Genomic DNA, 16470 nt, shown 5'->3' on the forward strand with positions numbered 1-16470 from the left:
TCTTTTTCAATTTTCATCGACCATTTGCTCGGTCTGTGTATGGGTTTTGGATAGAAGCTTCTTGATTTTCGAAACGCCCTTAACACTATCCACCTGTTCACAAAATAGTTTCCAGGAGTTTCGTTTGGCGTTTCTTGTTATTTTGTTGTATTCATTTAATTTTGCCTGGTAGTTGTCCCAGAATACAGCTGCTTTCTTACGTTTCGCCCTATTGTAAAGTCTACGGACTTCCTTGTCCTTATTTCGAATTTCCCCAGTCATCCAGGGTTTTTCGTAGGCAGATTTCCTTTTTGCAAGGGGACAACTTTCTTCGAAAGATTTTACTAGTATTTCGGTTAAATTTTGGACGTTCTTGTCTATGTCTTCCTTTTTTAGGCAGTTCCATGTACCTGCCCTAGTGTTCCATCGAATTGCACTTGTGTTCGCTTTTTATGTGGTCAAAAAAGTTTCTTTGTGGGGTGAACCCCTAGTGCTGCCGCCTATGGACTTGAGGACCTTGTTCTTACATCTCACCTTCTTGAAAATAGATGGGACATGCGCGAACGACGTGAACATCCTTTAGAGTGGTACATCTAGAAAGTTAGTGATCCAAATTCTGCTGTTTTCGACCAGGACATTCAACTCTGTGCTTATCTCCGCAGCTCATGTGGTATACAGAGTTTTTGTAATTTTTTTGCCGCCAAACATGCCGCCACACGTTTCAAACTTGATCGTAGGGTAGTCTGTTCGATGTCCTTAAACAGCGTGAAGTACTTGACAACCCTGTCCTATCATACGGCATTGGTCTGTACGATTCACCTTTGCTGGTATTCTTGTCTGGCTTTCCAGACCACGGGCACGATGTAGCTAGGTAGCGACAGGTTGAAAACTTTCATAAGACTGTCAACTCCCATCTCATTCAGCTGTTTCATCATTACCATGGAGATACCGTAAGGGCGCAACGCTTTGGATGATTTAGAGTAACTGATAGAATTCGTTATTGTAGCAGCATATGATGCTGGATTGGGAGGCGCTGGCCGAAACGCTTTCGCTGCCGTGGGCTTATGATCAAATTCGTAACGTCATCATCAACTTCATCCATTGTAAATTGTGGTGGTTCCTACTCAGCAGGAAAATATCTAATGCGAGGCAATACTCTTCTTTTCGCCATGTCACTCCCGGGGTGCTCGAATTAAAATTACTTGCGCACCTCTTCGGATCAGTCAGCATAACTTCGCCCACCGTGACTGAGGTCCTATCTTTCTTTTTTCAGGGTTTGAGAGTGATTTAATCGTTGCCCGCAATTCACTTATTCCAGATCTAATGTTGCAACTCTTCAGATGACATGTCACTTGTCCCGCTTGTACACACTGAACAACCTGCTAACTTCCTGTGTCAACACAATGAATCTGGGGTCATTAGGGTTGACACAAAGAAGCTAATTACGCTTTTTTGCTAACCCCGTCGCTTCTGCTGCTCTCACTTCGGGTATTCAACCAACAGGTGCATAAAGGGTGTTTTTTTTTAAGCCCGATAGAAATTGAAATTGTAAAAAATAACACAAAAAATTAAATTGTAATCAAATATGGGCACCGCGGCTGTTCTTGACGAAGTGCATTCTGGACGTCCAATTTTTGACCACTCGAGCACTGCTGGCCGTATGTCACGAATAACACGAACAATGCTGGCCTCCGAGGCATCAATTGTTGCTGGTTTATCAGCATGAACCAGTGACTTCACGTAGCCCCACAGGAAATAATCGAGAGGTGTCAAATAGCACGACCTTGGAGGCCAATTGACAGGTCCACTTCTCGAAATCAACTTATCGCCAAATTTTGATTTCAATAAGTCGATGGTTGCGTTCGCCGTATGGCACTTAGCGCCATCCTGTTGAAACCACATCTCCTCCGGATCAATGTCATCCATATTTTCAAACAAAAAATCATTGATCATTGTGCGGTAACGATCTCCATTGACCGTAACGCGAGCTCCGGCCTCATTTTTGAAGAAATAAGGTCCGCACCATACGGTGCATTTTTCTGAATGTACTGGAGTCTGAGGGTCTCTTGTGGATTGGTCTCACTCCATATGCGGCAATTTTGCTTATTAACAAACCCTTTAAGCCAAAAATGCGCCTCATCGCTGAACGCCATACAAATGACGAAGTCGTCTATAAGTTGCGCGAATCGACGACTGATTTTCAAAGTAAATTTGGACAATTTCGTAGCGTTGTTCAAGCGTGAGTCTATTCATGATGATTTGTCAGAGTATACTGAAACAAATAAAAAAAGTTTCATCAAAATTTAATTTTTTGTGTTACTTTTTACAATTTAAAGTTCTATCTAGCTTAAAAAAACACCCTGTATATAGCGAGCGGAAGCATGTGTGATGTTGCTACACGAACATCTGAAAGGTTGGGCAGTTGTCTGAAGCGGTGATTGGTGAACTCTTTGAAACTAGGTCAATTAGCTTCCCCCTGATTGATGAAAGTGCGGATGGAGATGATTTTGGGGAAGATGGACTGACACAAAAGAAAAGGGGAGTTGCCAGGAGACGCCATTTGTCAAACCAGGTGACACGATGGTTATGTCTGGCGAACTCTGACACTCTCCGCTAATTCTGATAGGGACGTCCTCATTGACTGTGCAAAACTTAAAGCTATCTATAGGCTCAGACAGCACCATACCCCTCTGGTCATTGTCCAGAACCGAATACCAGGACTCAGGACGGACATGTACAGTTATGACCTTCCAAAAGCGGGCAAATGTTGGGCCAATAACCTTAAGTACCGCTATTAATCGGCGGGATGTATACTTTAACAAAATCTATCGCGCCAGTTCCACATCTGACTGGTACCCCCATTCAATACATGTAGAAGTCATTACAGCCAGGCTCAAGCAAAATAGGTCTGTATTAAACTGACTGCTGGAACAACAAATTAGTACCTCACCTTCTCTTCTGGTGCGATCCTTCGCAGTGCCTTCTACGTACGTACGTTGTAACCACCACAAAGCTGTGAGCTGCTGTTGTTGTTGAGCTTGGTTTCGTGCCCCTGATCTTCTTCAGACTCATAAAGTCCATTATTTCCTCGACCATTTCTCGCAGTCTATTGAAATTAAATGCATTTTAGGAATTGACAGATCTTGTATTCTGATATCAAAGACGAGGACGACTTCCTAGGTGATCTGTTCACGCAGCATGCAGCAACATAGGTCATGTCGTAGTACTTTAGATGAACGAGTCCAAAGCAACATCTGAGATCCACCCACTACGGGCATCTATTGGATCTCACCAAACTTTCAGGGTGGTGAATACGGATGTGACAAACCGAACACATCCATATTGGTCCAATATTTACATCCTTCTCGGCACTGACCCAAACAGTTCGAAGTAGGCATTCCAGAATATGTCACAGTAAAAAGACACAAATACAAACATACGAGGGGCACTAGAAAACCTTCTGGATAGGCAACACGCAGTGTCATTCGACATTTTTTGGAAAGTTTGACACTTTTTAGCCTAAGCGTACTCAGGGCAGTTGGACAAGTGACTTGAAAAAAAAAAAACACTTTGCACAAATTCGACGTGGATAATCACGGCCGGAGTGCATCGATCAAATTAAATCTTGGTACGTCGATAAAGCACTATAAAAAACTATTTTAATGAATTCAATCGTGGCCCGACACTCGCCAATGAACGAATGTCGTGAGGGTCGTCCAAAATCGTACATTTGTGCCAGAAAAAAATTAAAGACGTACGTGAACGCATAACGCAAGATCTCCATGTCATATTCCGTGAGATAGAGGCGCCCATTGGGCATTTTTTCAATCAAATAACATTTGATATGGCATGGACACCTGGCCGCAAAAATTGATTTTTCTCGTTAGATCCAGCAAAATTGGTCAATCGCTCAAAAAAAGGCTCTTGTGGATTGGTGCAAAGAATCTGTGAATAAAAACAATCACGATACTTCAAACGACATTTGTAAGATCGTCGCAGACGACGAATCTTGAATCTATGCTTAGAAGCCTGAGACAAAACAGGAATCGACCGTTTGAGTCTTCCAAAGCGAACCAAATTCAACGAAAGTTGTTCATGGAAGAAGATGTTCAAAGCTTCTTTGGCAAAACTGACCGTGTGACGACTATACGTCTTGAGAAATGTAGGACGGTAAATTCTGAGTGTTACACTACAATTTGTTTGCCTGAAGTCTCCTAAGAAATTCGAAAAACGAACAAGAGAAGACGAATCGTTCTGCATCATGACAATGCGAGCTCTCACACACGGATTCAAACTAGTGCCTGTTTGACCGAACAAAACGTGGAATTGATGGGTCATATGCCGTACAGCCCATAATTGTGAACCAATGACTTCATTTGGTTGCAGTCCATCAAGAAAAAAAGGCGTGGTCAACGATTTTCGTCGCCAGACGAGCTGTAAAAGAATTCAAACCCAATGTTTTGGATGTGTCTCAATCAAGCCACTGTAAACAACCCAACACATGATCGTATGTCAAACTGGCCTGAGTACGCGTAGGCTAAAAACAGTTAAACTTTCCAAAAAAAATGTCAAATGACGACACTGCGTGTTGTCTAGGCCGGAAGGTTTTCAAATGCCCCTCGTATGTATACTGGACAGGAAACTTAAATGGAAAGACCCTACACGGGAAATGGGCTAACAAAGCCCACAGATGTTGGCTCAAAATTGGGTTCCAATCCTAGGATGACACACTGGTTATACAGAAGCCTAATTAGACCGATTCTAATTTACGCTTCTGTGGTACGGTGAACAGCTATGGACAAGAAATGCAATGTGAAAGTACAGAAAAAATCCAAAGAGTGTGCTGCTTAAGTATTAGTGGTGCAATGAGGACTACACCAACCAGGGCTTTAGGAACAATTTTGTTTGTTCACCCTATAGAAATACAGGTAAGGTATGAAGCAGCCATCGCAGCCATAAGACTTAAGTCGATGTGCGAGTGGATCGAAAGAGGCCACCAAAGCGAGTCAATAGATCATATTGTATCAGACCGTATACCTGAAACAAGTGAAGCCGCTCTGCGTGAAGTTTTCATACCGGACAGAGACTTGTGGATCGATGTAACCCTAGAACGGATGCCAAGTGGAAGCTGTGGGTTCACAGATGGGGCCGTTCTAGGGGGAGAACGGGTCTGGGTCTCTATATTGAAGACCAGAAAACGAGGATCTCCCTTCGACTGCCGGATCATAATACGTTCCTCCAGGCCGAAATCCGAGCGATTACCGAGTGTCTGAACTGGTTTAAAGCTAACACAAAGCCAATCACTGTAAACATCCTAACTGGCAGTACAGCAGCAATTAAAGCTATAACAAGCAAGACGGTGAAATCAAAAACTGTCTTGCAGTATAAAAAGTCAGTCAACAACTATGCCCACCATGGTTCGGTTAACATTATATGGGTACCAAGACATGCAGGGATTAGGGGTAACGAGATAGCTAACACCTTGGCAATACACGCCAGTCAGCGAACTACGATCAGATTAGATAATGCTAAGCCTTTAAAAGCGGCGCGTCTAGAGTTAAAGGCATGGGCAAAAAATGCACATATTTTGAAGAGAAAGGAAACAAGTAAAAAAGTATCAGGCGTTTAAAATGTTGGCCGTTTGAACCGACATAAATGTTGATTAGGATTAAAGATCAAAAGTTTTGAGGAGGAGATACCAAAAATAATGGATCTCCAGCCACTACATACGAGTATGGTGCCATAGGGGGTTTTTACACCCTTCGGACTGTTTGCTCAAGAAGTATGGACTTGCCCCTGAAAAAACTTTTACCATCGTAATTGAGGCAGCGAATGCAGGTTGCTTCAACAAAAATCAATGTGATTCCATATCAGGTCTTAAAGTGAACTTATCCGAAATTTTGTGTGAAAGGTACCGGATGGAGTGGACAAATATAGTCCATATATGAACCTGATCTATATCTGGTAGATATATTAGGATGTGTTAAGTATGGACCACTCCCTTCAAGAGTTACCGTACGAACAATTTTTCCGAACATTTTTGAACTTTTGGGGGAGAGGTACCTAAAGGAGTGGACCGATATGGCTTCGGCCAAATTTTGGACCGAATGGGCAGATCCGTTCGAGAGTTATCTTGCGCTCCAACCACCTCAAACGGTGTCATATGAGTTTTTTTTTGCAAATTTCAGGCTATTTTCTCAGGAAGTGTGGACTTGCCCCTTATGAAACTTGTACCGTCGTATGGGGGGGCAGTGAATACAAGTTGCTAAAACAAAAATTAAAGCGATTGCAGAGATGGCCCTAAACTGAACTTTTCTGATACTTTGTGTGTGAGGTACCCGAAGGAGTGGACCGATTGAGTCCATATTGAAACCTTATCTATGTCTGGTACATATTTCATGATGTGCAAAGTATGGACCAAATCGGTTACTCCCTTCAAGAGTTATCGTGCGCACAAATTTTCTTTACTTTTTATACCCTCCACCATAAAATAGTCTTAATTAAAATGGAATAATCACAATTTTAGGTGTAACAACTTTTCGACGATGGATAGACTCCTACTGCCTCCCACTGTTACTTAATTTACACTGTGAACACAAATATTGGGGCAGAGATAATTCCCTTTGGAGATGAAAGCATTTGGTGTGTTTATATTAAAAACACCGAAGGACAGATGTGCCGTGAGTCGAACTTCCGCTTTAATGCGTGATGAAGTTTTTGCAGGAGACCCGGTAAGCCATCATGAATTAGCATAATATCTTTTATTGTTGTTTTTGTAGAGCACTTAAGCAATAGTGAACAAAGATATAACGCTAATCCCTGATGGCCCACAGGGTCTCTAACAAAAAATTCATCACGCCATAACGCGGAAGTTCGACTCACGGTGGATCTGTCCTTCGGGGCTCATAATATACTCACCAAGGCCTTTCTTTCCCAAGAGAAATTTTCCGTGCCCCAAACTTTCACCTCCATTTTTTTGCACAGTGTTATCTAATCTAATCAAAAAAATGTGTTCAGGTAGGTGAAAGGTACTACCAACGGGGCTATATCAAAGAGTCATCCTATCTTTAAATTCTTGGCGGAAAAGTTTTATAGCTGCAGGGAACTTCAAGAGTCAAATTGAGAGTAGTTTCATCAAAACAATGTAGACCCTCAAAAATGGAATGTTGACGAATTTTAGTGAAGAAATTTCGTGATCACTGAAAATTAACGAAAATCTGGAGGTACAGTTATATGGGTGGATATACCAAAACATGGACATATGTATATTGACGATTATTTTTTAATAGACAAAATTGTAGCTAAAATTTTCAAAATACCAATCATTACATCTAGTTCGGTTCAAAATTGCAGCAAAAATTCTCAAAATACCGAAAATCGGGAGGTACCGTTGTATGGGGGCTATACCAAAACATGGACCTATGTTGACGATGTTTGGTGGAGATGTTTCATGACCACTGAGAACCTCAAATTGTAAATTACAGCTAGTTCGGTTAAAAATTGTAGCTAACATTCTCAAAATACCGAAAATCGGGAGGTACCGATATATGGGGGCTATACCAAAACATGGACCTATGTTGACGATGTTTCGTGGAGATGTTTCATGACCACTGAGAACCTCAAATGTCAAATTGCAGCTAATTCGGTTAAAAGTTGTAACTAAAATGCTCAAAATACCCAAAATCGGGAGGTACGGTTATAAGGGGGCCATACCAAAACATGGACCTATATTGACGATGTTCAGTGGAGATGTTTCATGACCACTGAGAACCTCAAATGTCAAATTGCAAATAGTTCGGTTACAAATTGTGGCTAAAATTCTCAAATACCGAAAATCGGGAGGTACCGTTATATGGGGGCTATTCCAAAACATGGACCTATGTTGATCATGTTTGGTGGAGATATTTCATGACCAATGAGAACCTCAAATGGCAAATTATAGCTAGTTCAGTTAAAAATTGTAGCTAAAATTCTCAAAATACCGAAAATCGGGAGGTACCGATATATGGGGGCTATACCAAAACAAAGACCTATGTTGACGATGTTTCGTGGAGATGTTTCATGGCCACTGAGAACCTCAAATGTCAAATTGCAGATAGTTCGGTTAAAAATTGTGGCTAAAATTCACAAAATACCGAAACTCGGGAGGTACCGTTATATGGGGACTATACCAAAACATGGACCTATGCCCATATCCATTGAAATATAAGTTTGTTGATCACTAGGAACCCTAAATGCCAAATTATAGCTAATTCGGTCTGCAAATGTGGCGAAGAACGTCAAAATACCTCAAATCCGGAGGTACCGTTTTATGGGGGCTCTACCAAAGAGTGGAACGATATAGCTCTTCTTCGAACTTGACCTGCCTATGGTAAAAAGACCCTCGGGTGCAAAATTTCAGCACTCTATCTCAATTATTGCGGACGCTAGAGTGATTACAACAGACGGACAGACGGACATGGCTAGATCGTCTTAGAATTTTATCCTGATCACGAATATATAAACTTTATAGGGTCGCAAATGATTAGTTCGATATGTTACAAAAGGAATGACAAACTTAATATACCCATATTATGGTGGAGGGTATAAAAGAGACATTAGTAGACTGGCAGGCATCCTTACAGGGCACCTAGGGCTACAAGCGTACCTGCACAAAATTGGTTGTGCAGAGCATGCGGAGAGAACGACGAAACGTTGGAACACTACCTATATCATTTCCAGCCTTCGTGATGCTAAGAAATCAATTTCTGGGAAATAACTCAACCATATAAGGACAAGCAAGTTCAAAAAATTGAGAGATTACGTCAATGGCATAGAATTTCCAAACTGACAAATTTATTTCTTAATAAATTAACAAAAACAAAAAAACGTCTTCAATTTAGGCTTCCGTAATTAGAGCGCACAACAAGCCTACCCTGGCTTAAGTGTATGTCAACAAGGGCATGTGACGCTTTTTAAATCGCCCATATTTTCAACCTAACCTAAGCTATACTGAGGTGACATCCGTTGACCGGAACGCTGCGGGTTACGGATTAATCTGAGAATTTTGTGTAGGAGGTACCCGAGGGATCATTGTTCCGATTCGATCTAAACTATGGACCAAATCGATTGATTCTTTTAAGAACCAGCCAGACAGACTTAGTTAAATCGACTTCAAATTGTCTGAGACGGTTTTTGTCCAAACATACTTTTGGTCCAAAGCCATTATTCCAATCAGTGTATATACCCTCCTTAGCCTAAATGCTGAGGCTCTAAGTGAGTACCCACATTGCGGCAATGGTTTTAGACCTTACATATGTTTAAAAAATCCTTTTCAAGTTATTTTGAGTTGACTTAGCCATATCCGTCCGCTCAACTGTCCGCCTGTTTTCCAAACTTCGATAAAATTCGATAATGGAGTTGATAGGTCCACTCCCAACAAAAAATCAAAATACGTAGATTATGTTCTGTTTAAGGCCAGTCTGAAATCGCTACCGCAGATAGTCCTTGTGGTCATGATTGTAACGATATTACTAGTGGTCACGATATCAAAAGGATTGAGCGACATTGGTCCAATACTTAAAACTTAAATTTTGGTCCCAATGCAGTTCAAAACCACTGACTGGATTTTTTCTATTTTTTTACAGCATGCTCCCGGCGTGTGTTCGATTCGGTCAATAATTTCACCTATTATTCCTCTTTCGTTTCAGACAAAAATCGCAATGCCAGTCCATCCATTTCAAGTGATAAGAAATCCAGCCTTGTTGATGCCGTAGATCCAGCCACAACCAGCAGTAGTGATGCCAAATTAAAGCCAAGATCAAGGTACGTACGAGTACATACTAACATCTGTAATTGGCGCAAAAGAACAAAAACTTTTCGCAGACTTCTTGATATTTGACAGTTTGATACGCTTGACCTAAACGCCGTTATGCTAATTAATTTTATCAATTTTTTTTTTCTTCAAATTTTCTCTTCGAATTTCTTTGCAACAAAATTAACAAAAAAAAAAAACCTCTAGGTCTCTGATACGACGGGCCTCACGTAAAACAAAACAACAAATTAATAATGCTTCGGAGGATTGTAATTTACAGTAGACGCATGAATTGGCGAATGGCTCAAATGATGATGATGATGGTGATGATAATGAACAAACAACAAGAACACTGGAGAAGAGCTGGAGGAGCACGTGGAGCTGGGAGATACGCGTGTTTTAAGATATTATGTTGTTTTTCGGAGTCAATGTTGAGGATGAGTATGGTGGAGGTGTGCGTAATTAAAATCAGCCAACATCCATCAACAGCCGTAATGAAGATGATTTTAAACAAAAGATATTATAAACGGGCTTTTGTATTACAAATTTCTCTTCTCCCTCTTTGAATCCCTCCGCGACCACTTATTCCACTTCTCGTATCACCCAACCACCCATCCACCACACATCCTTGGAAAAACGAAAACAAAAATTACTGATTAGCACAACAATTAAAAACAAGTCGGCCGTTGCAAAGCAACAGCATCCGCAGCAGCACAAGACAAACAGCAGCCACACACACACACACGTAAATAAACACAAACACACACAAAACGTTTATATATTTATCTTTGCATACTACTCGTATTTATAATAATATAATAACAAGAAAAAAAAAAACAAATTGTAATACAAATAGACAAAGAAAATAAACAAAAAGAACACAAAAAACATTTAATTGTATTTGTTAAAGAATTTGTGCATCAAATCAAACAGTAAATCAAAAATCAAGGAAGGGATAAGAAAGAAATGTGAAACCTTAAACCACTTGGATTGAGCAAGTTATCAATCTAATAATCAAATTGATGATTTCTAAAGCACTTTTTCAAATTTTAGGAGTTTTAATTGAAAAATAATTTTTTTTTTTAATTTTTTTTAATTCAACGGTGCGTAGAAATGAAATTTTTTCGATTCTTGAGATAAAATAAGTATTTTGTAATTCCGTAGAAACTAATGGTCTGTTCCAGAACTGTAAGAATCTACTATATTTTACTATTTTTTTTCGTTAACATAAAGGCAAAAATGTTATCGTAGTAAAAAAAAGGCTTCTTGCAGGTTCTGGAACAGAGCATCAATTAAAACATTTCAGTGGCTTTAGGGTTAACATGTAATCCACAAATAATTAAAAGTATGAAATGAATACACGAAAATAATAAACTTTTTTTAATTGCTTACCTAGGTTAGTTAATTAAACAAAATCAACAAGAACAACAACCAAATTTAACTAAGAGCGACCAAACAATTTTGTAAAGTTTAGCCAGAGTCTAGGATCAAAAAGTAATATACATATAAGAAAATTATGAAATATTGAATTTTTAATAAAAATAAAAAAACATCGTTATAATATTTATTGAATTTGAAACCAATTACTTTTTTTTTAATTTGTAAAACTAAATTTTGTTTTATATGCGTGTCCCTGTACTCGATAATTTGTAATAATTATTTTTTTTTACAATTGTATAGTTGCTAAACATTAGTGAGAAAATTTGTTCAGCAACATTTAGGGCCTGTTTATGAATGTAGATAAGAAAACGAATGCGGAAGAAAAACAAGTAAGAAAGTCAGCTGAGCCGACAGAGATATACCCTCAGCCTATGCAAATTGAAACACTTTTTTTCACAAAAAAACTTATGTATTTACTTACTTACTTAACTGGCCCATTACAGAACATTTGTTCTATAGGCCGAACTAAGAAGAGATCTCCACTCCTCTCTATTTGTTGCTTTGCATTCCGCGCCTTTTCATCTCATCATCCACTTGTTTGCGCCATCTATTCCTTGGCCTGCCAATTCTGCGTGCACCGCCATGTGGCATGTATTCATACGCCTTTTTAGCCGGTTCATCATCGCTCATTCTTATGATATGGCCTAGCCAACGCAATCGCTGCATCTCGATACGTTTAACTATATTGATGTCGTTGTATAGCAGATACAGTTCGTGGTTCATGCGACGTCGATATTCACCGTCAACGCAGATTGGTCCGTAGATCTTTCGAAGAATTTTTCTCTCAAACACACCAAGCACTGCCATGTCTGCTTGCGCAAGTACCCAGGCTTCGGAGCCATACATCAGCACGGGTAGTATCAGTGTTTTGTAGAGCGTTATTTTTGTTTGACGAGATGTGGCTTTGTTTTTAAACTGCTTACTTAAACCAAAGTAGCATCTGTTGGCCAATACAATTCTTCTTTTTATTTCACAACTGATGTCGTTTCTTGTGTTTACGGAGGTGCCGAGGTAGACGAAGTCTTTTACTACCACAAAATTATAGGAACCAACTTCCACAGTCGGTCCGAGCTCAATGGACGCATTGCGCGTCGACACCATCAACTTGGTCTTCCCACCGTTTACCGCCAGACCCACTTTAGCAGATTCTCCTTCGACCTTTATAAAGGTATCAGTTACTTCTTTTACTGATCGGCCCATGATGTCTATATCATCAGCATAAGCAAGTAACATTTGACTATTGGTCTAGATTGTGCCACTTCTTTTGACGTTTGCCTCTCGTATAACCTTTTCTAGCAGGATGTTGAAGAGGTCACACGAAAGGCTGTCTCCTTGTCTGAAACCTCTTTTGGTACCAAACTCTTCGGAGAGGTTCTTTCCTATTTTAACTGAGGACCTCGTGTCAGTTAAAGTCATTTTACAAAGCCGGATGAGCTTTGCGGGAATACCAAATTCAGACATGGCTTGGAATACCTTTGAACGCAGCGGGCTGTCGAAGGCTGCTTTATAATCGACAAAAAGGTGGTAGGTGTCGATCTGCATCTCTTGGGTCTTCTCCAGGATTTGCCGCAGGGTAAATATCTGGTCAATGGTGGACTTGCCAGGTCTAAAGCCACATTGGTATGGTCCAATTATCTCGTTGACCATAGGCTTTAGTCGTTCGCACAATATCCCTGACACGATCTTGTAGGCAATAGGTGGTAGACTTATGCCCCTATAGTTAGAGCATAAGTCTTATCTCCCTTCTTGTGGACGGGGCACAGGATACTCAGGTTCCAATCGTCGGGTACTCGTTCTTCCTGCCAGATGGTGCTAACTAGCTGGTGAATACACCTTATAAGCGTGTCGCCTCCGGTTTTGAACAGCTCGGCTGGTAAGCCAACGGCCCCTGCTGCCTTATTATTCTTCAGCCGATTTATTGCTGTCTTTACCTCATCTTGGCTGGGCGGTATACATTCAATACCATCTTCTGGGATTGGGACTGTGGTATCTTCGTCGTCTTCGCTGCTACTGGATACCAACAGTTTTGAAAAATGTTCTTTGCATATCCTGAGTACACTATATGTATCAGTTACCAAATTACCTTGCTGGTCTCTACAGGAGGATGTGCCTGTACCAAAGCCATCAGTTTGATGCTTGACTCTTTGGTAGAATTTTCGGACTTCATTCTGGCTCCTGTACATCTCGATTTTTTCACACTCTAGCTTTTCCATCTCTCTCTTTTTCCTGCGGAAAAGACGTTTCTCCTCTCTCCTTTTCTCCCTATATCTCTCTCGTGCGCTACGAGTTGCTACGGATTGTAAAGTAGCCTTATATGCCGCATTTTTCTCTTCGGTTGCAGCACGACACTCCTCATCATACCATGGATTCCTTGGTGGAGATCTCTGGTATCCAAATATGGATTTTGCGGCTGTTTGCATGGAGTGGGCAATGCTTTGCCATTGCGCTGATATGTTATCGGGATGAGGAGTGCTTTGATTAAGCAATTGGGCTAGTTGAGTGGAATATGCTGTGGCTATCTGTTGTGATTGCAGCTTACCGATGTCTAACTTTCGTGTTGTGTCTGTTCGTACTTTGTTTGCTACGTTTAAGCGGGTGCGTACCTTTGCTGCAACAAGGTAGTGGTCCGAATCAATGTTTGCGCCTCGGAACGATCGTACATCCAACACGCTCGATGAATGTCTTCCATCTATCACAACATGATCAATTTGGTTTCTTGTTTTCTGATCTGGAGACAGCCAGGTGCCCTTATGAATATCGAAATGCTTAAATCTGTTACTGCTAACTACCATGTTTTTTGCAGCTGAAAAGTATATCAGTCTTATACCATTGTCAGATGATGGAGACTGTGGAGACTGAATTTCCCGACTGTTGTGCCAAAGATATTCTCCTTTCCAATTTTGGCATTAAAATCGCCTAGAATGATTTTAATGTCATGGGCAGGGCAACGGTCATATGGTTCTTCTAAGCGCTCGTAAAATATATCTTTGGTCTGTTCGTCCTTTTCTTCAGTGGGAGCATGAGCACAAATAAAGCTGATGTTGAAGAATTTAGCTTTTATTCGAATTGCAGCAAGTCTTTCATTCACTGGGGTGAAGCTGGATACCCGATGTTTTAGTCTCCGACTAACTACGAATCCACAACCAAACTCATGCTTTACGTCATGGCAGCTATAATACAGTGCGTCACCTTTAGGTGTTGTTGTGACGCCTTTCCCAATCCATCGTATTTCCTGTATGGCAGTAATATCGGTCTTGTATTTTCAAGTACGTCTGCCAATGCGAAGACTGCACCTTCTCTATAAAGAGTGCGAACATTCCAGGTGCAGATTCGCAGATCATGGTCCTTAAAACGTTTGCGGGGTTCGTCAACTTTAGAGGGGTTTGTTTTTCTTTTCTTTCGTTTTTTCATAGTAGGCTGTTTTTTCTAGGGGAGGGTTACTAACCCGACGCCCAAACCCAAGTTTTTAACGTTCTTATGGGTGAACGCGCGGCACATGTTAGCTCACTACCTTTAACGGGTGTTAACAGGTGACACCACGGGGAGGTCAGTGTCCACTTGAGATGAAAGAGGGACCAAGATAAATCCTGGGCTTTGCCATGTTAAAACCGGTCAGGACCGTTGCTTGGTATCTTCCATCCCCTACCTCAGGGGGTTTCAAAATTTTGGTCGTATGAACCAACAAAAATGTTGATTAGGATTAAAGTTTAATAATATTGCGGAAAAGGTACTTAAAGGAATGGACGACATAGACCATGGGGGTGCCATAGGGAGTTTTTACACCCTACGGGCTGTTTTCTCAAGAAGTATGGACTTGCCCCTGAAACAACTTTTACCATCGTGATTGATGCGGCGAATGTAAGTTGCCTCAACAAAAATCAAAGTGATTCAATAGCAGGACTTAAAGGGAATTTATCAAAAATCTTGTGTGGGAGGTACGGGATGGAGTGGACAAATATAGTCCATATTCGAACCTGATCTATATCTGGTAGACATTATGAGAATGTGAAAAGTATGGACTCCCATCAAGAGTTATCGTGCGCACAATTCTGCCGAATATTTTTGAACATTTGTGGGGTAGGTACCTGAAGGAGTGGACCGATATGGCATATCTACGAACTTAAACTGAGTTTGGAAACAATATTACGAAGGCCAAATTTTGGCCGGAGTCGGCATTCCCGTTCGAGAATTATCTTGCGCTTCCACCCATAAACATGGTGTCATAGGGTTTGTTTTTCAACTTTCAGGCTATTTTTTCAGAAAGTATGGACTCGCCCCTGAGGAAGCTTGTACCTTCGTATAGGGGACAGTGTTACAACAAAAACCAAGGCGAGTCGAGAGCAGGTCCTAAACTGAACTTTTCCGAAATTTTGTGTGAGGGGTGCTCGAAGGAGTTTACCGATTGAGTCCATATTGGAACCTCATCTAAGTCTGGTAGAAATTTCCTAACGTGCAAAGGATGGACCAAATCGGTTACTCCCTTCAAGAGCTATCGTACGCACAATTTTCCGAACATTTTCGAACTTTTGTGGGGGAGGTGCCGGAAGGAGTGGACCGATGTAATCCATCTTTGAACTTGAACTAAGTTTGTACAAAATATTACGAAAGCCAAATTTTGGACAGAATCGGCAGTTGGAACCACATCTAAGTTTGGTAGAAATTATACGATGTGCAAAGTATGGACCAAATCGGTTATTCCCTACAAGAGTTATCGTGCGCACAAGTTTTGCGACAATTTTTGAACATTTGTGGGGGAGGTACCTGAAGGAGTGGACCTATATGGCCCATCTTCGAACTTAAATCGAATATGGACAAAATATTTGGATACCCAAAATTTGAACCGAATCGATTTATCCGTTCGAGAGTTATCGTGCGCACCAGCCAGCCAGACAGACCGACAGACAGAAAGACGGACGGACATTGCTAGATCTACTCAAAATTGTCTGAAACGGATATCGTACAAACATACTTGGGGTCTAAAACCATTATTTCGATGAGGCACATTTTTGGTCGTATCAAAGTGTAAATACCCTCTTTAGCCTAAAGGCTGAGGGTATAACTACCAAATTTTAATGTGTATTTCAACTTTGTTTTTTGTTTTGAAGCAAAAGCAAATGAAATAATATTTCAAAAACTAAAGTTTGGGTGTCTTTCATGCGCACACATTTTCGTTTCGAAATACATAAATTGGGGGTTAGTAAAAGTAAGGTTACGTTATTAGCTTTATTCCTTTACGTTAAAGTTTTTTTTTCAAGTTT

At 40.7% G+C, this 16470-nt stretch overlaps 1 protein-coding gene across 2 annotated transcripts in view; it reads left to right on the forward strand.

Moving 5' to 3' along the window:
- The window catches only part of LOC141387598 (GTP-binding protein Di-Ras2), a 234292-nt gene extending 222934 nt beyond the window's left edge, over positions 1–11358 (forward strand). Inside the window, exons 6-7 of one of the 2 annotated variants that reach the window (XM_073957499.1) lie at positions 9669–9783; positions 9980–11358. In XM_073957499.1, the coding sequence (XP_073813600.1) occupies positions 9669–9783; positions 9980–10055 (191 nt within the window). In that variant the 3' untranslated portion in view covers positions 10056–11358. The remainder of the gene's footprint in view (positions 1–9668; positions 9784–9979) is intronic. The other variant, XM_073957501.1, reaches the window with a different exon arrangement.
- Positions 11359–16470: the final 5112 nt, after the last annotated feature.

Source organism: Musca autumnalis, unplaced genomic scaffold, assembly GCF_047663935.1.
Source record: "Musca autumnalis isolate F117 unplaced genomic scaffold, ASM4766393v1 scaffold_5, whole genome shotgun sequence".
NCBI classification, from domain to species: Eukaryota; Metazoa; Arthropoda; class Insecta; order Diptera; family Muscidae; genus Musca; species Musca autumnalis.